The following is a 21672-nucleotide window of genomic DNA, read 5'->3' on the forward strand; positions in this document are numbered from 1 at the left end:
CCTCCTCCTCCTCCTCCTCCTCCATAAACACAGAGGGGTGGTGAGGAGAGGACCAGCTAGCTAGCAGAACAGGTACCACTCCTCCCCCTCCTCCTCCTCCATAAACACAGAGAGGTGGTGAGGAGAGGACCAGCTAGCTAGCAGAACAGCCAGGCAGGTCTGAGTCCCAAATGACACCCTATTCCCTCCATAGAGCCCTATGGCCCCTGGTCAAAGATAGTGCACTATGTAGGGAATAGGGTGCTATTTGGGATGCAATACTATGATAGACATAAAGCGCTGCTCTGCATTCTTAACAACACTATCAACAAGGCAGGTCCTACAGGTCCTAGTTTTGTCGCACCTGGACTACTGTTCAGTCGTGTGGTCAGGTGCCACAAAGAGGGACTTGGGAAAATTGCAGTTGTCTCAGAACAGGGCAGCACGGCTGGCCCTTTAAATTACACGGAGAGCTAACATTAATAATATACATGTCAATCTCTCCTGGCTCAAAGTGGAGGAGAGATTGACTTCATCACTACTTGTTTTTGTAAAATACTAGCACACAGCTCAGACACCTATCCATACCCCACAAGACATGCCACCAGAGGTCTGTTTAAACTACTGGCACACAGCTCAGACACCCATCCATACCCCACAAGACATGCCACCAGAGGTCTGTTTAAACTACTGGCACACAGCTCAGACACCTATCCATACCCCACAAGACATGCCACCAGAGGTCTGTTTAAACTACTGGCACACAGCTCAGACACCTATCCATACCCCACAAGACATGCCACCAGAGGTCTGTTTAAACTACTGGCACACAGCTCAGACACCTATCCATACCCCACAAGACATGCCACCAGAGGTCTGTTTAAACTACTAGCACACAGCTCAGACACCCATCCATACCCCACAAGACATGCCACCAGAGGTCTCTTCACAGTCCCCAAGTCCAGAACAGACTATGGGAGGAGCACAGTACTACATAGAGCCATGACTACATGGAACTCTATTCCACATCAGGTAACTGATGTCAGCAGTAGAATCAGATTTTAAAACAGATAAAAATACTCCTTATGGAACAACAGGGACTGTGAAGAGAAACACACACACACACACACACACACACACACACACACACACACACACACACACACACACACACAAAGCTTAAAGGTACAGACACATTCATACACACATGGTGATATTGTTGTATGGTGGTGCTGAACATGTTGTATGGTGGTATTAAACATGTTGTGTTGTGGATATGTGGTGCTGTAGGGATGTTATATGATATACTGTTTGATCTTTAGTTTATTCAGATAAAACATAGTTCACTGTTTGATCTTTAGCTCATTCAGATAAAACATAGTTCACTGTTTCATCTTTAGCTCATTCAGATAAAACATAGTTCACTGTTTCATCTTTAGTTCATTCAGATAAAACATAGTTCACTGTTTCATCTTTAGCTCATTCAGATAAAACATAGTTCACTGTTTCATCTTTAGTTCATTCAGTTAAAACATAGTTCACTGTTTGATCTTTAGTTTATTCAGATAAAACATAGTTCACTGTTTGATCTTTAGCTCATTCAGATAAAACATAGTTCACTGTTTGATCTTTAGCTCATTCAGATAAAACATAGTTCACTGTTTCATCTTTAGTTCATTCAGTTAAAACATAGTTCACTGTTTCATCTTTAGTTTATTCAGATAAAACATAGTTCACTGTTTGATCTTTAGCTCATTCAGATAAAACATAGTTCACTGTTTGATCTTTAGCTCATTCAGATAAAACATAGTTCACTGTTTCATCTTTAGTTCATTCAGTTAAAACATAGTTCACTGTTTCATCTTTAGTTCATTCAGATAAAACATAGTTAATCCTGTTTTATATGTAATGTGGGAGCTTTGGTGTGTTTGGACCTCAGGAAGAGTAGCTTGGCAGCAGCTAATGGGGATCCCTAAAAAAAGACAAATAGACAGACCGAGCAGTCCGAGGGTTCAGTGAGGGCCCCTTATCCCCCTGGGATGTCCCTCACCACCGCAGGACGTCATTGGATCATATCATATCCCCTACTCATTTGGTCATGTAGTTCATTGCAGCATACTGATATCCATGTCACCCTAGGAGTGGAGAAGACTCCAGAACAGATCTGGGACCAGGCTAGTTTAGTGCTTACTAAACAGACAGCACAAACTGATCTGGGACCAAGCTAGTTTAGTGCTTACTAAACAGACAGCACAGATCTGGGACCAGGCTAGCTTAGTGCTTACTAAACAGACATAACTGATCTGGGACCAGGCTAGTTTAGTGCTTACTAAACAGACAGAACTGATCTGGGACCAGGCTAGTTTAGTGCTTACTAAACAGACATAACTGATCTGGGACCAGGCTAGTTTAGTGCTTACTAAACAGACAGAACAGATCTGTGACCAGGCTAGTTTAGTGCTTACTAAACAGACAGCACAAACAGATCTGGGACCAGGCTAGTTTAGTGCTTACTAAACAGACATAACTGATCTGGGACCAGGCTAGTTTAGTGCTTACTAAACAGACAGAACTGATCTGTGACCAGGCTAGTTTAGTGCTTACTAAACAGTATGTAGAGGGTTATTGAATATCACTGCATGACCAGAGAGTGGATGGGTCAGTTCATTATAACCAGTGTCAGTTTCAACTGCAACTAAACCCTCCTGTTATCACCGCTGTGACTGTGTATCATTCAGCACATGGTACCGATAAGTCTACATGACAAAAACAAGACATCGAAGGGTGAAATTAAGACTTATGAACAATTTCTGAATTCCATTGTTGAGTCCACTGGCATAACTTTATTCCATAAAACAACAGTTTTCTATTCTGGAAGGCGTATACAATACAGGCAACATTGCCACACAAAACAAATACAGATTTGGCACTTTGTTATATACAAATACAAGTAAGACATTAATACTGCCACATTACAAAGACATTGATATTCCACCATCCCTTTGGTCAATGAAATGGTAAAAAAAAATAACATATCAGTTATTTCAGCTCCAGAATTGGAAATAATAACCATGTACAACTGCTATTCTGGGTTAAAAACACTTTACGTGAATATTATTCCTGTGTCCCAAGCGGCACCCTATTCCCTACATAGTGCACTTACTTTTGACCAGAGCCCTTTGGTCCCTGTTTAGGACATCATTTCCTGGCCATAAAGAACACACAGTATTTGCTGGAAAACCTCCTCCCATCGTGAATGAAAAGATACTAATCGAAACAGATTTACAATTCATTCATCATCTGTGACTTCTTCAAGATCATCATCTTCCTCTTCATCATCCACATCTTCGTCATCTCCCTCCTCCTCTCTCCTCCTCTGTCTGCTCGGGGTCAGTGATTGCTATAGAAAGCAGGCAGTGATTCAGTAAATAGGCTAACTAACGAAAAATATTATCACTATGGTAACGAGAACTTGTTACCATACTAAAACCATGTATTCTGTGACTGTGCTGTAAAGTACATTATTCAATACAACTTTGTATCAGTCTGTTTGTGCTATCATGCCAACTCCTTGTTACTCATTACCAAGCCATATTTGGAGTTGGCAAGCACACAACCAGCATCTGACACCAGGGCTAGGCTAGCGTCTGAGACCAGGGCTAGGCTAGCGTCTGAGACCAGGGCTAGGCTAGCGTCTGAGACCAGGGCTAGGCTAGCGTCTGAGACCAGGGCTAGTGTCTGAGACCAGGGCTAGCGTCTGAGACCAGGGCTAGCGTCTGAGACCAGGGCTAGCGTCTGAGACCAGGGCTAGCGTCTGAGACCAGGGCTAGGCTAGCGTCTGAGACCAGGGCTAGCGTCTGAGACCAGGGCTAGGCTAGCGTCTGAGACCAGGGCTAGGCTAGCATCTGAGACCAGGGCTAGGCTAGCGTCCGAGACCAGGGCTAGGCTAGCGTCTCAGACCAGGGCTAGGCTAGCGTCTGAAACCAGGGCTAGGCTAGCGTCTGAAACCAGGGCTAGCATCAGAGACCAGGCTCAGCATCTTCAAAGACAGAGAGGAGATGGAAATAAAGCAGGCTACATCTCTCAAGTCTTCCTGTGAAATAAAGCAGTTTGATGTCAGATTAAAGGCGACCTCTCCGAGTTCCTGTGAAGAGGTTAGTTAGGTTGTGATGATAAGGTTGATGTTGGTGTACACAGCTCCGATACAGCCTGACTGATAAAGGAACAGTAAGGGATATCAACACGGACTATAGAATGCTGTGCTTTTCTATGAGGAAAACTGATACATGGGGGATTCTGCATGGAGCAAAAACCATGTTGGAAGCATCAAGATTACCCCATTAACACTCCCATCAATCAAAACAAGTGGTTGAGTTACACTACAGTTATCGGGCACCAACAGTAGACGCCTGGCCACAGAAGAAGCCAAAAGGTCAAAGGTTCAGAACCTGAAGAAAGTAAGTTGGTTTTAGGCACCATCCAGTATCTTACCTGTAATGTCCCCGTTTTACTCAGGGTAGACGCAGTCAGATTGAGTGATGTTTTGGAATTAGCACGCACTATTTCTAAGCGAGACTGGTAGTCAGGGGGGTGCAGCAAGCTCCTGAATACCTGCCAAAACAGGATGGAGGGCTGGCTATACTCTTTCATTTAGAAATCCCCCCCCCCAAAAAATGGTGCTTCTGCTGGCCTCTTGAACTGACAATTGGGTGTAAAACAATGGACATTTCCAAAATGTAAACAAATGTGTTCTGTCTTTGATAGCCAATTATAAATGAGTATGAAGAATGGAACACTGTCAATAATCTGCAGAATCCTAGACATTACCCTGGATAAAAGGCCTATTACACTGGACGTACATGCAGTGTTACCCTGGATAAAAGGCCTATTACACTGGATGTACTTGCAGTGTTACCCTGGATAAAAGGCCTATTACACTGGACGTACATGCAGTGTTACCCTGGATAAAAGGCCTATTACACTGGACGTACATGCAGTGTTACCCTGGATAAAAGGCCTATTACACTGGACGTACATGCAGTGTTACCCTGGATAAAAAGCCTATTACACTGGACATACATGCAGTGTTACCCTGGATAAAAGGCCTATTACACTGGACGTACATGCAGTGTTACCCTGGATAAAAGGCCTATTACACTGGACGTACATGCAGTGTTACCCTGGATAAAAGGCCTATTACACTGGACGTACATGCAGTGTTACCCTGGATAAAAGGCCTATTACACTGGACGTACATGCAGTGTTACCCTGGATAAAAGGCCTATTACACTGGACGTACTTGCAGTGTTACCCTGGATAAAAGGCCTATTACACTGGACATACATGCAGTGTTACCCTGGATAAAAGGCCTATTACACTGGACGTACTTGCAGTGTTACCCTGGATAAAAGGCCTATTACACTGGACGTACATGCAGTGTTACCCTGGATAAAAGGCCTATTACACTGGACGTACATGCAGTGTTACCCTGGATAAAAGGCCTATTACACTGGACGTACATGCAGTGTTACCCTGGATAAAAGGCCTATTACACTGGACGTACATGCAGTGTTACCCTGGATAAAAGGCCTATTACACTGGACGTACATGCAGTGTTACCCTGGATAAAAGGCCTATTACACTGGACGTACATGCAGTGTTACCCTGGATAAAAGGCCTATTACACTGGACATACATGCAGTTTTACCCTGGATAAAAGGCCTATTACACTGGACATACATGCAGTGTTACCCTGGATAAAAGGCCTATTACACTGGACGTACATGCAGTGTTACCCTGGATAAAAGGCCTATTACACTGGACATACATGCAGTGTTACCCTGGATAAAAGGCCTATTACACTGGACGTACATGCAGTGTTACCCTGGATAAAAGGCCTATTACACTGGACGTACATGCAGTGTTACCCTGGGAATAGAACATGTCTTATAAAAACAACGGAAGGAAGACAGGTTTAAACGTTTGTTTGGGCCTTTTTTCCCCCCTGGCAACAGCTTCGGTCCCATCCACAAAGGGTAAAGAAAATAATTAAATGTTAGTGCTGCATTAAATGGCTTAAAATATAATTTTAATATAATCATGTATTCTATCTATAAACGTTCATGCTTAACTTGTGATTTCAAAAAATGTATTATTTTCACCACTTATTTCAAGCTACAAAAGGGAAAAGTGGAAGAGAGATTGACTTCATCACTACTTGTTTTTGTAAAAAGTGTTGACAAATCAAATAACATTTTATTGGTCACATACAAATTTTTAGCAGATGTTATTGTGGGTGTAGCGAAATGCTGGTGTTTCTAGCTCCAACAGTAGTATATAACTAAATGCTTGTGTTCCTAGCTCCAACAGTGCAGTAGTATCTAACTAAATGCTTGTGTTCCCAGCTCCAACAGTGCTGTAATATCTAACTAAATGCTGGTGTTCCTAGCTCCAACAGTGCAGTAGTATCTAACAGCGCAGTAGTATCTAAAAACGATTCACAATTGTACACACAAATCTAAAAGTAAAAGAATGGAATTAATAAATGTATAAATATTTGATGGAGCAATGTCGGCGTGGTATAGACTAAAATACAGTAGAACAGAATACAGTAAATACAGTAGAATAGAATACAGTAAATACAGTACAGTAAATACAGTAGAATAGAATACAGTTGAAGTCAGAAGTTGACATACACCTTAGCCAAATACATTTGAACTCAAGTTTTTCACAATTCCCAACATTTAATCCTAGTAAAAATTCCCTGTCTTGGGTCAGTTAGGATCACCACTTTATTTTAAGAATGTGAAATGTCAGAATAATAGTAGAGAGAATGATTTATTTCAGCTTTTACTTCTTTCATCACATTCCCAGTGGGTCAGAAGTTTACATACACTCAATTAGTATTTGGTAGCATTGCCTTTAAATTGTTTAACTTGGGTCAAACGTTTCAGGTAGCCTTCCACAAGCTTCCCACAATAAGTTGGGTGAATTTTGGCCCATTCCTCCTGACAGAGCTGGTGTAACTGAGTCAGGTTTGTAGGCCTCCTTGCTCACACACGCTTTTTCAGTTCTGCCCACACATTCTCTATGGGATTGAGGTCAGAGCTTTGTGATGGCCACTCCAATACCTTGACTTTGTTGTCCTTAAGCCATTTTGCCACAACTTCGGAAGTATGCTTGGGGTCATTGTCCGTTTGGAAGACCCATTTGCGACCAAGCTTTAACTTCCTGACTGATGTCTTGAGATGTTGCTTCAATATATTCACCTAATTTTCCTACCTCATGATGCCATCTATTTTGTGAAGTGCACCAGACCCTCCTGCAGCAAAGCACCCCCACAACATGATGCTGCCACCCCCGTGCTTCACGGTTGGGATGGTGTTCTTCGGCTTGCAAGCCTCCCCCTTTTTTCTCAGAACATAACGATGGTCATTATGGCCAAACAGTTCTATTTTTGTTTCATCAGACCAGAGGACATTTCTCCAAAAAGTACGATCTTTGTCCCCATGTGCAATTGCAAACCGTAGTCTGGCTTTTTTTATGGCGGTTTTGGAGCAGTGGCTTCTTACTTGCTGAGCAGCTGTTCAGCTTATGTCGATATAGGACTCGTTCTACTGTGGATATAGATACTTTTGTACCCGTTTCCTCCAGCATCTTCACAAGGTCCTTTGCTGTTATTCTGGGATTGATTTGCACTTTTCGCACCAAAGTACGTTCATCTCTAGGAGACAGAACGCGTCTCCTTCCTGGGCGGTATGACGGCTGTGTGGTCCCATGGTGTTTATACTTGCGTACTATTGTTTGTACAGATGAATGTGGTACTTTCAGGCGTTTGGAAATTGCTCCCAAGGATGAACCAGACTTGTGGAGGTCTGCAATTTTTTTTCTGAGGTCTTGGCTGATTTCTATAGATCTTCCCATGATGTCAAGCAAAGTGGCACTGAGTTTGAAGGTAGGCCTTGAAATACATCCACAAGTACACCTCTAATTGACTCAAATGATGTCAATTAGTCTATCAGAATCTTCTAAAGCCATGACATCATTTTCTGGAATTTTCCAAGCTGTTTAAAGGCACAGTCAACTTAGTGTATGTAAACTTCTGACCCACTGGAATTGTGATACAGTGAATTCTAAGTGAAATAATCTGTCTGTAAACAATTGCTGGAAAGATGAGTTTTAATGACTCCAACCTAAGTGTATATAAACTTCCAACTTCCAACTGTATATATGAAATGAGTAAGCAGTATGTAAGCATTATTAAAGTGGCCAGTAATTCCATGTCTATGTACAGTCATGTGAAAAGGTAAGTACACCCTCTGGAAAGTGGTCATGTTTTTTGTTGTTGTTTTTTTTTTATACATATTTGGATACGTATATTTGAGCTAAATTCCCACCACATTCATTGATAAAAAGGTAACCCAATTTAACAAATCATACAAAATAAATAAACTTTGAAAATGTTATGCAATTAAAATAAACAAAAATGCATTTTCCTTACACGGAAAAAAAGTTAGTAAAAGTAGGGGTGTACTATGACATAAAATTGCTCAAATTAGAATCAGGTGCAACAAAACAGGTGCAAATGATTAGAAAATCATTAGAGAGTACCTTGGGAGGGTGCAGCCCTCCATAAAGATTAGAAACTTGGTTTGGCTTGGTCTTAACCATATGGCTGTGTGATCAAAAGACCGCAGAGGCCCTCAGAGGAAACATTATTGATGCCTGTGAGTCTGGGAGGGGTTACAAATCCATTTCCAAGCAATTCGAAGTACATCATTTCACTGTCCGATGGCTCAACTACAAATGGAGAAAATTCCCGACCACTGGCAATCGTCCCACCAAATTCAGCCAAAGAGTTGACCGAAAGATGCTCATAGAAGTCTGTAAGAAGTCTGTAAAAAACCCAGGGTAACGTCAAGGGATCTACAGGCCTCTCTTGCCACAATCAATGTTGACGTTCATGAGTCAACTGTCAGAAAGAGACAAACTTGGCCTACATGGGAGGTCAGGAAGGAAGAAGCCTCAAACTTGGCCTACATGGGAGGTCAGGAAGGAAGAAGCCTCAAACTTGGCCTACATGGGAGGTCAGGAAGGAAGAAGCCTCAAACTTGGCCTACATGGGAGGTCAGGAAGGAAGAAGCCTCAAACTTGGCCTACATGGGAGGTCAGGAAGGAAGAAGCCTCAAACTTGGCCTACATGGGAGGTCAGGAAGGAAGAAGCCTCAAACTTGGCCTACATGGGAGGTCAGGAAGGAAGAAGCCTCTGCTCTCAAAAAAAAAGAATATCAAGACACGACTCACGTTTGCCAGACAACACCTGGGTAAAGACGAAAACTACTGGAACAAAGTGCTCTGGACAGGTGAGTCAAAGGTGGAGTTGTTTGACTGCAATGTCAGATGCCATGTTTGGCAAAAATTGAACTCTGGCTTTGAACAGAAAAACCTCATACCAAACGATTGCAAAGTATATTCTTTCAATGTCATTTGTTAAGTTAGGTTACATTTATCTGTCAAGTGTTGAAGTGAAGATGACATACCCATCTGTCCAAATATGCATTTCAAAAAAGGGGGGAAAAAGGCAAATTTCAAGGGGGTTTTCACATGACTGTATATAGGGCAGCAGCCACTAAGGTGCAGGGTTGAGTAGCCAGGTGGTAGCCGGCTAGTGATGGCTATTTAAGTCTAATTGACTTGAGAGAAGCTGTTTTTTCAGTCTCTCGGTCCCAGCTTTGATTCACCTGTACTGACCTCGCCTTCTGGATGGTAGTGGGGTGAACAGGCAGTGCCTCGGGTGGTTGATGTCCTTGATTGTCTTTTTGGCCTTCCTATGACATTGGGTGCTGTAGGTGTCCTGGACGGAAGGCAATGTTCCCCAGGTGATGCATTGGGCAGACCGCACCACCCTCTGGAAAGCCCTGCGGTGCAGTTGCCGTACCAGGCGGTGATTCAGCCCGACAGGATGCTCTCGATTATAATTACACTGTTTGTATTTAATCATATACCCAATCATCTTGACATGGTTAAATGCGGTGGTTCTCGCTTTCAGTTTTGCGCGAATGCTGCCGTCTATCCATGGTTTCTGGTTTGGGTAGGTTTTAATAGTCACAGTGGGAACAACATCCCCTATACACTTTCTGATGAACTGCGTCACCGTGTCCGTGTATACTTCCATTTTATTCTCAGAGGCTATCGGGAACATTCCAGTCCGCGTGATCAAAACAATCTTGAAGCATGGATTCTTACTGATTAGACCAGCGTTGAATAGACCGTAACACAGGTACTTCCTGTTTGAGTTTCTGCCTATAGGAAGGGAGGAGCATAATGAAGTCGTGATCTGATTTTCCGAAGGGAGGGCCTTGTAGGCATTTCGAAAGGAAGAGTAGCATTGATCGAGTGTTTTACCAGAGTGAGTTCTACAGTCAATGTGTTGATAGAACTTCGGTAGCGTTTTCCTCATATTTGCTTTGTTAAAATCCCCAGCTACAATAAATGTGGTCTCAGGATATGTGGTTTCCAGTTTGCATAAAGTCCAGTGTAGTTCCTTGAGGAACTACACTGGACTTTATGCTTGAGGGGGAATATACACGGCTGTGATTATAACCGAAGAGAATTCTCTTGGGAGGTAATACGGTCGGCATTTGATTGTGAGGTATTCTAGGTCGGGTGAACAAAAGGACTTGAGTTTCTGTATGTTGTTATGATCACACCATGAGTAGTTAATCATGAAACATACACCACCGCCCTTCCCTGAGAGTTATTTATTCCTGTCTGCGTGATGTACTGAGAACCCAGCTGGCTGTATGGACGGGGACAGTATATCCAGAGAGAGCCATGATTTCGTGAAACAGAGTATGTTACGGTCCCTGATGTCTCTCTGGAAGGATATCCTCGCCCTGAGCTCGTCTACTTTATTGTCCAGAGACTGAACATTAGCGAGTATTATACTCGGAAGTGGTGGATGGTGTGCACTCCTCCTGAGTCGGACTAGATGTTCACTCCGAACACCTTTTCTCCGCCGGTGGCATCTTGGAGCAGCCTCTGGAATAAGTTAAATTGCCCAAAGGGGGTACGAACAAAGGATCCAATTCGGGAAAGTCGTATTCCTGGTCGTAATGCTGGTGAGTTTATGCCACAAAAGTTATTTCCGGCTGTATGTAATAACACAAACTTTCTGTGCTACTAATGTAAGAAAGAACACACAACAACAAAAAAATACTACAAAGTTGCTTAGGAGCTGGAAGCAGAGCTGCCATGTCTGTCTGTTTAAACTACTAGCACACAGATCAGACACCCATGCATACCCCACAAGACATGCCACCAGAGGTCTCTTCACAGTCCCCAAGTCCAGAACAGACTATGGGAGGCACCACAGTACTACAAAGAGCCATGACTACATTAAACTCTATTCCACATCAGGTAACTGTTGCAAGCAGTAGAATCAGATTTTTAAAAAGCAGATAAATATACACCTTATGGAACAACGGGGACTGTGAAGAGACACACACACACACACACACACACACACACACACACACACACACACACACACACACACATAAGCGCTAGCACACACATACATTGTAATAGTGTTGTATGGTGGTATTATACATTTTGTATTGTAGATATGTAGTGGTGTAATAATGTTTTATACTGTTTTATCTTTTGTTTTATATGTAATATAAAGTGCTTTAATGTGTTTGTATCCCAGGAAGAGTAGCTGATGCCTTGGCTAATGGGGATCCCTAATAAATACAAATACAACGCCAAAATGCTAATTCAATACAGGCTACAACAACTGCATGCATGCGGGTATCCATGCTACTGTAAAAAAAATATATATATTCCGGACTATAAGCCGCAACTTTTTTCCCAGGCTTTGAACCTCGCGGCTTAAACAATGACCCGGCTAATATATGGATTTTTCCCGCTTTCACATTTTTTGTTACAAGCCGTGTTTCGTTAAAGCCTGTGTAAAGTTCATTTGTTTCAATGTACCGGTAGGCACCTGCGGCTTATAGACATGTGCGGCTTATTTGTGTTCAAAATAATATATTTTTTAAAATTCAGTGGGTGCGGCTTATATTCAGGTGTGCTCAATAGTCCGGAAATTACGGTAGTTTAAATTGGCAGGAATTTGGCTGCAAAATACTACTTATAGCCAATATCGATGAGGCAAATATGATTTGAAATCGGTGTAATTTATTTGAGATATAACTAAACTAAAGAGAGGAACTTTCTTCAGCTAGCTTGAGGCCAGGCAGAAGCAGTGTAACTCTTCATCAGCATAAATCCAAAATATTTATGAGAAAACAACATCACCACTTTGTGCAATTCAAAGACCAGAGCCAGCTAGTTGTCGTCGATGACAGATCAGGTTCAAATAACCTAAACCTGTTTTAAAGGTCGGAACAGACTTGCACGGCCGAACGTGAGCGATCAAGCTGCCGTGCTAGTCTGTTGAGCATTTTGAACATGTAAACTTTCTAGCAACCAAGAGACAGCTAGCTACTGTAGTTAGTTAGCTAACTATTTTACAATTAGGCATTCAATTCATAAACTACATAGCTAAAAGTTGCAAACTAGCTTCATTTAGCCTGCATAGATGATACTTTTTGCAATTGTTTGTTGCTCTGTAATGCTAGCTAACTAGCGATGCAATTCTAAACTGGCTAGCTAGCTGCCCATCCAACTAGCTAGCAATAGGCAGTTAGCTAGATAAATATTAATAGTACGGAAGAGACATTCTTCAAGTCAAAGTTGGATATTAGTAGTGCTGTAGTAAAGGATATATTATAGAGCCAGATAAGCAGGATTTTAATTTCAAGCAAAACACGTACGGAGGAAGACAGGTTCCGACGTTACGAAAACTTTCTTTACCCTTCGTGGTCGTCGCTAAGCCAAACAACGGGCCGTATGTCATTGACGATACAAACTTTCCTCCATAACAACGCATCATCCTCTGCCCTTCCTTCGGGATCTGTAGCTAATCATACAATTCTAAGAATAGAAACGCTACGCACACAATGAGAAAATATTGTGCAAGCGAGGAGCCCAGTAATCAAACTGACAATCTAATTACACCTCAGTATAAAACCAACCAACCAGAAACCACTAAGTGTGTTAATCGAGGACTCATCAGGGAGGGGGAAGTGTGGAGAATGCATTCCATTCCACTAAGTCCTTGGTAGCATCCCAAATGGCAACCTATTCCCTATTTAGTCCATCACTTTTGACCAGAGCCATATGTAAAGATAGTGCACTATATAGGGAATAGGGAGTCATTTAGGTTAAAGGACTTGATCAGGTCGAGCTAGATGCTTGTTGTCGTTTGTGCTTTTAGAATGAATCAATCTCCCATTGCTCACGCACAAGGTGAGTCACTCAAACAGGTTATCCAGGGATCCAGTTTCATTTGATATGAACGGATGATATGAATGGCAGACGAGTTTAAAAACAAACAAAAAGGAGAATGGAAAAATAGGTATCTGCTGCAGAATGAAAAAAATGCTTTCATTACACAACTACTGCATAGATAGATAGAACATAGTAAATTGTTGGCTTGGGTGTCAGTCAAACCACTCAAAGCCATGGATTAACAACAGTGCTATAATGTTGGGTCGTGTACAGTAGGGAGAAACGTTTTGAACACTGAGTGAAACAGGGAGGCATTAAAAAATAAATAAAGGAACACACTTTCTGTTGCAACATGTTTTGCTACAGTATTGAACATGACCCTGGTCTGCCCAGTACCCCATAGCACCAGGCATACTGCAGACATGGAGCAGTGGGAAGTAACCGCTAGACGCTGACCTTGGGTGTGTTTTGCATTCCCCCCCCCCACTAAAGGTTAAGGTTGAGATTGGGGGAGGGGAAGCTGATCCTAGATCTGTACCAAGGGGGGAAACTTCACCCCAGAACTGCCAACAGCCTGAGAGACGGGGTGTTTTTGCAAGCATCAAGACCTGTATTCACAACGCGTCTCAGAGTTGTGCTGATCTAGGATCAGGTCCCCACTGTTCATGTAATCTGATTCATTAGGATCCACAACGCGTCTCAGAGTTATGCTGATCTAGGATCAGGTCCCCACTGTCCAATCTGATTCATTAGGATCTAAAAAGGCAGAACTGGGGCCATATCCACAACGCGTCTCAGAGTTGAGAATGGAAACATTTTCCTCTTATGGGTAAAAATAAAGACATTTCACAAAGCCTATTTCACTTATAACCACGAGGCTACTAAATAATCTAATTTCTATTTGGATTATTTAATTAACCTAGGCTACATCACGCTATTTCAGATTAATCGCTTTGGATTAATCTAACCCTAACCCTTACCTCCAGATCCTCCTCTTCCTCTCCTATAACCCATACCTCCAGATCCTCCTCTTCCTCTCCTATAACCCATACCTCCAGAAACTCCTCTTCCTCTCATTATAACTATACCTGCAGATCCTCCTCTTCCTCTCATTATAACTATACCTGCAGATCCTCCTCTTCCTCTTCCATAACCCATACCTCCAGATCCTCCTCTTCCTCTACTATAACCCTTACCTCCAGATCCTCCTCTTCCTCTCCTATAACCCATACCTCCAGATCCTCCTCTTCCTCTCCTATAACCCTTACCTCCAGATCCCCCTCTTCTATAACCCTTACCTCCAGATCCTCCTCTTCCTCTCCTATAACCCTTACCTCCAGATCCTCCTCTTCCTCTCCTATAACCCATACCTCCAGATCCTCCTCTTCCTCTCCTATAACCCATACCTCCAGATCCTCCTCTTCCTCTCATTATAACTATACCTCCAGATCCTCCTCTTCCTCTCCTATAACCCCTACCTCCAGATCCTCCTCTTCCTCTCCTATAACCCTTACCTCCAGATCCTCCTCTTCCTCTCCTATAACCCCTACCTCCAGATCCTACTCTTCCTCTCCTATAACCCATACCTCCAGATCCCCCTCTTCTATAACCCTTACCTCCAGATCCTCCTCTTCCTCTCCTATAACACCTACCTCCAGATCCTACTCTTCCTCTCCTATAACCCATACCTCCAGATCCCCCTCTCCTATAACCCCTACCTCCAGATCCTCCTCTTCCTATCCTATAACCCATACCTCCAGATCCTCCTCTTCCTCTCCTATAACCCATACCTCCAGATCTTCCTCTTCCTCTCCTATAACCCTTACCTCCAGATCCTCCTCTTCCTCTTCTATAACCCATACCTCCAGATCCCCCTCTTCTATAACCCATACCTCCAGATCCCCCTCTCCTATAACCCATACCTCCAGATCCTCCTCTTCCTCTTCTATAACCCATACCTCCAGATCCCCCTCTCCTATAACCCCTACCTCCAGATCCTCCTCTTCCTATCCTATAACCCATACCTCCAGATCCTCCTCTTCCTCTCCTATAACCCATACCTCCAGATCTTCCTCTTCCTCTCCTATAACCCTTACCTCCAGATCCTCCTCTTCCTCTTCTATAACCCATACCTCCAGATCCCCCTCTCCTATAACCCATACCTCCAGATCCCCCTCTTCTATAACCCATACCTCCAGATCTTCCTCTTCCTCTTCCATAACCCATACCTCCAGATCCTCCTCTTCCTATCCTATAACCCATACCTCCAGATCCCCTCTTCTATAACCCATACCTCCAGATCCCCCTCTCCTATAACCCATACCTCCAGATCCTCCTCTTCCTCTTCTATAACCCATACCTCCAGATCTTCCTCTTCTTCTTCCATAACCCATACCTCCAGATCCTCCTCTTCCTCTTCTATAACCCATACCTCCAGATCTTCCTCTTCTTCTTCCATAACCCATACCTCCAGATCTTCCTCTTCCTCTTTTATAACCCATACCTCCAGATCCCCCTCTTCTATAACCCATACCTCCAGATCTTCCTCTTCCTCTTCCATAACCCATACCTCCAGATCCTCCTCTTCCTATCCTATAACCCTTACCTCCAGATCCCCCTCTTCCTCTCCTATAACCCATACCTCCAGATCCTCCTCTTCCTCTCCTATAACCCATACCTCCAGATCCTCCTCTTCCTCTCCTATAACCCATACCTCCAGATCCTCCTCTTCCTCTCCTATAACCCCTACCTCCAGATCATCCTCTTCCATAACCCATACCTCCAGATCCCCCTCTTCTATAACCCATACCTCCAGATCCTCCTCTTCCTCTCCTATAACCCATACCTCCAGATCCTCCTCTTCCTCTCCTATAACCCATACCTCCAGATCCTCCTCTTCCTCTCCTATAACCCATACCTCCAGATCCTCCTCTTCCTCTCACCTCCAGATCCTCCTCTTCCTCTCCTATAACCCCTACCTCCAGATCCTCCTCTTCCTCTCCTATAACCCATACCTCCAGATCCCCCTCTTCCATAACCCATACCTCCAGATCCTCCTCTTCCTCTCCTATAACCCATACCTCCAGATCCTCCTCTTCCTCTCCTATAACCCATACCTCCAGATCCTCCTCTTCCTCTCCTATAACCCTTACCTCCAGATCCCCCTCTCCTATAACCCATACCGCCAGATCCCCCTCTTCTATAACCCATACCTCCAGATCCTCCTCTTCCTCTCCTATAACCCATACCTCCAGATCCTCCTCTTCCTCTCCTATAACCCCTACCTCCAGATCCTCCTCTTCCTCTCCTATAACCCATACCTCCAGATCCTCCTCTTCCTCTCCTATAACCCATACCTCCAGATCCTCCTCTTCCTCTCATTATAACTATACCTACAGATCCTCCTCTTCCTCTCCTATAACCCATACCTCCAGATCCTCCTCTTCCTCTACTATAACCCATACCTCCAGATCCTCCTCTTCCTCTCACCTCCAGATCCTCCTCTTCCTCTCCTATAACCCATACCTCCAGATCCTCCTCTTCCTCTCCTATAACCCTTACCTCCAGATCCCCCTCTCCTATAACCCTTACCTCAAAATCCCCCTCTTCCTCTCCTATAACCCATACCTCCAGATCCTCCTCTTCCTCTCCTTATAACTATACCTCCAGATCCTCCTCTTCATCTCCTATAACCCCTACCTCCAGATCCTCCTCTTCCTCTACTATAACCCTTACCTCCAGATCCTCCTCTTCCTCTCCTATAACCCTTACCTCCAGATCCTCCTCTTCCTCTCCTATAACCCTTACCTCCAGATCCTCCTCTTCCTCTCCTATAACCCTTACCTCCAGATCCTCCTCTTCCTCTCCTATAACCCTTACCTCCAGATCCCCCTCTTCTATAACCCATACCTCCAGATCTTCCTCTTCCTCTCCCATACCTCCAGATCCTCAACTTCCTCTCCTATAACCCATACCTCCAGATCCTCCTCTTCCTCTCCTATAACCCATACCTCCAGATCCTCCTCTTCCTCTCCTATAACCCCTACCTCCAGATCCTCCTCTTCCTCTCCTATAACCCCTAACTCCAGATCCTCCTCTTCCTCTCCTATAACCCTTACCTCCAGATCCTCCTCTTCCTCTCCTATAACCCATACCTCCAGATCCTCCTCTTCCTCTCCTATAATCCATACCTCCAGATCCTCCTCTTCCTCTCATTATAACTATACCTCCAGATCCTCCTCTTCCTCTCACCTCCAGATCCTCCTCTTCCTCTCCTATAACCCATACCTCCAGATCCCCCTCTTCCTCTCCCATACCTCCAGATCCTCCTCTTCCTCTCCCATACCTCCAGATCCTCCTCTTCCTCTCCTATAACCCATACCTCCAGATCCCCCTCTTCCTCTCCTATAACCCATACCTCCAGATCCTCCTCTTCCTCTCACCTCCAGATCCTCCTCTTCCTCTCCTATAACCCATACCTCCAGATCCCCCTCTTCCTCTCCCATACCTCCAGATCCTCCTCTTCCTCTCCCATACCTCCAGATCCTCCTCTTCCTCTCCTATAACCCATACCTCCAGATCCCCCTCTTCCTATCCTATAACCCATACCTCCAGATCCTCCTCTTCCTCTCCTATAACCCATACCTCCAGATCTTCCTCTTCCTCTCACCTCCAGATCCCCCTCTTCCTCTCCTATAACCCATACCTCCAGATCTTCCTCTTCCTCTCCTATAACCCATACCTCCAGATCCTCCTCTTCCTCTCCTATAACCCATACCTCCAGATCCTCCTCTTCCTCTCATTATAACTATACCTGCAGATCCTCCTCTTCCTCTCCTATAACCCTTACCTCCAGATCCTCCTCTTCCTCTCCTATAACCCATACCTCCAGATCCTCCTCTTCCTCTTCTATAACCCATACCTCCAGATCCTCCTCTTCCTCTCCTATAACCCATACCTCCAGATCTTCCTCTTCCTCTCCTATAACCCATACCTCCAGATCCTCCTCTTCCTCTCCTATAACCCATACCTCCAGATCTTCCTCTTCCTCTCACCTCCAGATCCTCCTCTTCCTCTCCTATAACCCATACCTCCAGATCCCCCTCTTCCTCTCCTATAACCCATACCTCCAGATCTTCCTCTTCCTCTCCTATAACCCATACCTCCAGATCCCCCTCTTCCTCTCCTATAACCCATACCTCCAGATCTTCCTCTTCCATAACCCATACCTCCAGATCCTCCTCTTCCTCTCCTATAACCCTTACCTCCAGATCTTCCTCTTCGTCTACGTTGTGTATGCTCTGGTAAGCTGTGGTATACGCCTCCAACGCCTTGGCATGGAACGACATCTCCACCGTCAAAAACTCCCCAAAGATCTTCTACAGGGAGAGAGAGGAGAGTAAGAACAGTATCACATTGTCAATATAGCACAATAGGAAGTAATGACAACTATCAAATTAATAAAGGGTTGATGTGGCCATAATCAATTATTGTAATAATGATTAAACAGATTACATTCAACAAAGAATGATTGCTGAAAATCTGATCACAAAGAAACACAGGATGCTATTTAGAGAGAGAGAGAGAGAGAGAGAGAGAGAGAGAAAAGATAATTGCTTGACACAAAAAAAACCTGACCACTGTGACTGACCCAAACTTAAGGAAAGCTTTGACTATGTACAGACTCAGTGAGCATAGCCTTGCTATTGAGAAAGGCCACCGTAGGCATACCTGGCTCTCAAGAGAAGACAGGCTGTGTGCAACACTGCCCACAAAATGAGGTGGAAACTGAGCTGCACTTCCTAACCTCCTGCCAAATGTATGACCATATTAGAGACACATATTTCCCTCAGATTACACAGATCCTCAAAGAATTTGATAACAAACCCAATTTTGATAATCTCCCATATCTACTGGGTGAAATACCACAGTGTGACATCACAGCAGCAAGATGTGTGACCTGTTGCCACAAGAAAAGGGCAACCAGTGAAGAACAAACACCATTGTAAATACAACCCATATTTATGTTTATTTATTTTACCTTGTGTACTTTAACCATTTGCACATAATATTACATTTATAATGTCTTTATTGTTTTGGAACTTTTGTGAGTGTCATGTTCACAGTTAATTTGTATTGTTTATTTAACTTTGTTTATCTAATTCACTTGCTTTGGCAATGTTAACATATGTTTCCCATGCCAATAAATCCCTTCCATTGAAATTGAGAGATAGAGAGAGACCTTGATATCTTGTATTTTCTGCTTTTCAAATGCGTCTATTGTCTCCTCCAGTTGTCGTGTCGTGCGCGTGGCGTCCATTGTGGCTCTCTGCAGGTCACTTTCAGCCTGTTGTCACGACGACACAATGCCACACATAACATACACTTCAAATCATTTTCATAAATGGCTATTTGACTAAATAAATAAATATATATATATATATATGTCTCAAGATAAAGAGATTACAGTCCAGTATAGTCATTTATTTCACCAATCATACATCTCCAGAGATCTCACAGCCGATTCAGGAGAAAGACACCCACCTGGGACTGTTGGTATCATTAAGGGAATTAGGACATTAGCAATTATATAAATAACTAAATCCTCTTTCACCTCTCTTTTAATATAGTTATGAATAACAGTGACAGCAATCAACATACTAGTGTTTAGACTCATCCCTACTAGTGTTTAGACTCATCCCATTGACCTTACTAGTGTTTAGTCTCATCCCTACTAGTGTTTAGACTCATCCCATTGACCTTACTAGTGTTTAGTCTCATCCCTAATAGTGTTTAGACTCATCCCATTGACCTTACTAGTGTTTAGTCTCATCCCTACTAGTGTTAAGACTCATCCCATTCACCTTACTAGTGTTTAGTCTCATCCCATTGACCTTACTAGTGTTTAGTCTCATCCCTACTAGTGTTTAGACTCATCCCATTGACCTTACTAGTGTTTAGTCTCATCCCATTGACCTTACTAGTGTTTAGACTCATCCCATTGACCTTACTAGTGTTTAGTCTCATCCCTACTAGTGTTTAGTCTCATCCCATTGACCTTACTAGTGTTTAGTCTCATCCCATTGACCTTACTAGTGTTTAGTCTCATCCCTACTAGTGTTTAGTCTCATCCCTACTAGTGTTTAGACTCATCCCATTGACCTTACTAGTGTTTAGTCTCATCCCTACTATTGTTTAGACTCATCCCATTGACCTTACTAGTGTTTAGACTCATCCCTACTAGTGTTTAGTCTCATCCCTACTAGTGTTTAGTCTCATCCCATTGACCTTACTAGTGTTTAGTCTCATCCCATTGACCTTACTAGTGTTTAGTCTCATCCCTACTAGTGTTTAGACTCATCCCATTGACCTTACTAGTGTTTAGTCTCATCCCTACTAGTGTTTAGTCTCATCCCATTGACCTTACTAGTGTTTAGTCTCATCCCTACTGGTGTTTAGACTCATCCCATTGACCTTACTAGTGTTTAGTCTCATCCCTAATAGTGTTTAGACTCATCCCATTGACCTTACTAGTGTTTAGTCTCATCCCTAATAGTGTTTAGACTCATCCCATTGACCTTACTAGTGTTTAGTCTCATCCCATTGACCTTACTAGTGTTTAGTCTCATCCCTACTAGTGTTAAGACTCATCCCATTTACCTTACTAGTGTTTAGTCTCATCCCATTGACCTTACTAGTGTTTAGTCTCATCCCATTCACCTTACTAGTGTTTAGTCTCATCCCTACTAGTGTTTAGTCTCATCCCATTCACCTTACTAGTGTTTAGTCTCATCCCTACTAGTGTTTAGTCTCATCCCATTGACCTTACTAGTGTTTAGACTCATCCCATTGACCTTACTAGTGTTTAGACTCATCCCTACTAGTGTTTAGACTCATCCCTACTAGTGTTTAGGCTCATCCCATTGACCTTACTAGTGTTTAGACTCATCCCTACTAGTGTTTAGACTCATCCCTACTAGTGTTTAGACTCATCCCTACTAGTGTTTAGACTCATCCCATTGACCTAACTAGTGTTTAGTCTCATCCCTACTAGTGTTTAGTCTCATCCCATTGACCTTACTAGTGTTTAGTCTCATCCCATTGACCTTACTAGTGTTTAGACTCATCCCATTGACCTTACTAGTGTTTAGTCTCATCCCATTGACCTTACTAGTGTTTAGTCTCATCCCATTGACCTTACTAGTGTTTAGTCTCATCCCTACTAGTGTTTAGTCTCATCCCATTGACCTTACTAGTGTTTAGACTCATCCCATTGACCTTACTAGTGTTTAGTCTCATCCCATTGACCTTACTAGTGTTTAGTCTCATCCCTACTAG

General features: G+C 43.3%; 1 protein-coding gene and 2 long non-coding RNA genes across 4 annotated transcripts in view; 1 reads left to right on the top strand and 2 right to left on the bottom strand.

Moving 5' to 3' along the window:
* Positions 1 to 2792: 2792 nt before the first annotated feature.
* The window catches only part of cibar1 (CBY1 interacting BAR domain containing 1), a 28393-nt gene continuing 9513 nt past the window's right edge, over positions 2793 to 21672 (bottom strand). Inside the window, exons 5-9 of one of the 2 annotated variants that reach the window (XM_029748973.1) lie at positions 19879 to 19884; positions 19577 to 19681; positions 18600 to 18713; positions 4471 to 4590; positions 2793 to 3379 (exon numbers count right to left, since the gene is read on the bottom strand). In XM_029748973.1, coding sequence (XP_029604833.1) covers positions 3269 to 3379; positions 4471 to 4590; positions 18600 to 18713; positions 19577 to 19681; positions 19879 to 19884 — 456 coding nt within the window. In that variant the 3' untranslated portion in view covers positions 2793 to 3268. The remainder of the gene's footprint in view (positions 3380 to 4470; positions 4591 to 18599; positions 18714 to 19576; positions 19682 to 19878; positions 19885 to 21672) is intronic. The other variant, XM_029748974.1, reaches the window with a different exon arrangement.
* Positions 8813 to 9264, top strand: LOC115190937 (uncharacterized). Its single transcript, XR_003877480.1, has 2 exons — positions 8813 to 8985; positions 9026 to 9264. It is a non-coding gene; the product is annotated as an uncharacterized LOC115190937 (long non-coding RNA).
* Positions 15120 to 16008, bottom strand: LOC115190936 (uncharacterized). The gene is made up of 2 exons (XR_003877479.1): positions 15767 to 16008; positions 15120 to 15293 (listed from the first exon to the last, which is right to left on the bottom strand). It is a non-coding gene; the product is annotated as an uncharacterized LOC115190936 (long non-coding RNA).

This window comes from Salmo trutta, unplaced genomic scaffold, assembly GCF_901001165.1.
Source record: "Salmo trutta unplaced genomic scaffold, fSalTru1.1, whole genome shotgun sequence".
In the NCBI taxonomy this organism is placed as follows: Eukaryota; Metazoa; Chordata; class Actinopteri; order Salmoniformes; family Salmonidae; genus Salmo; species Salmo trutta.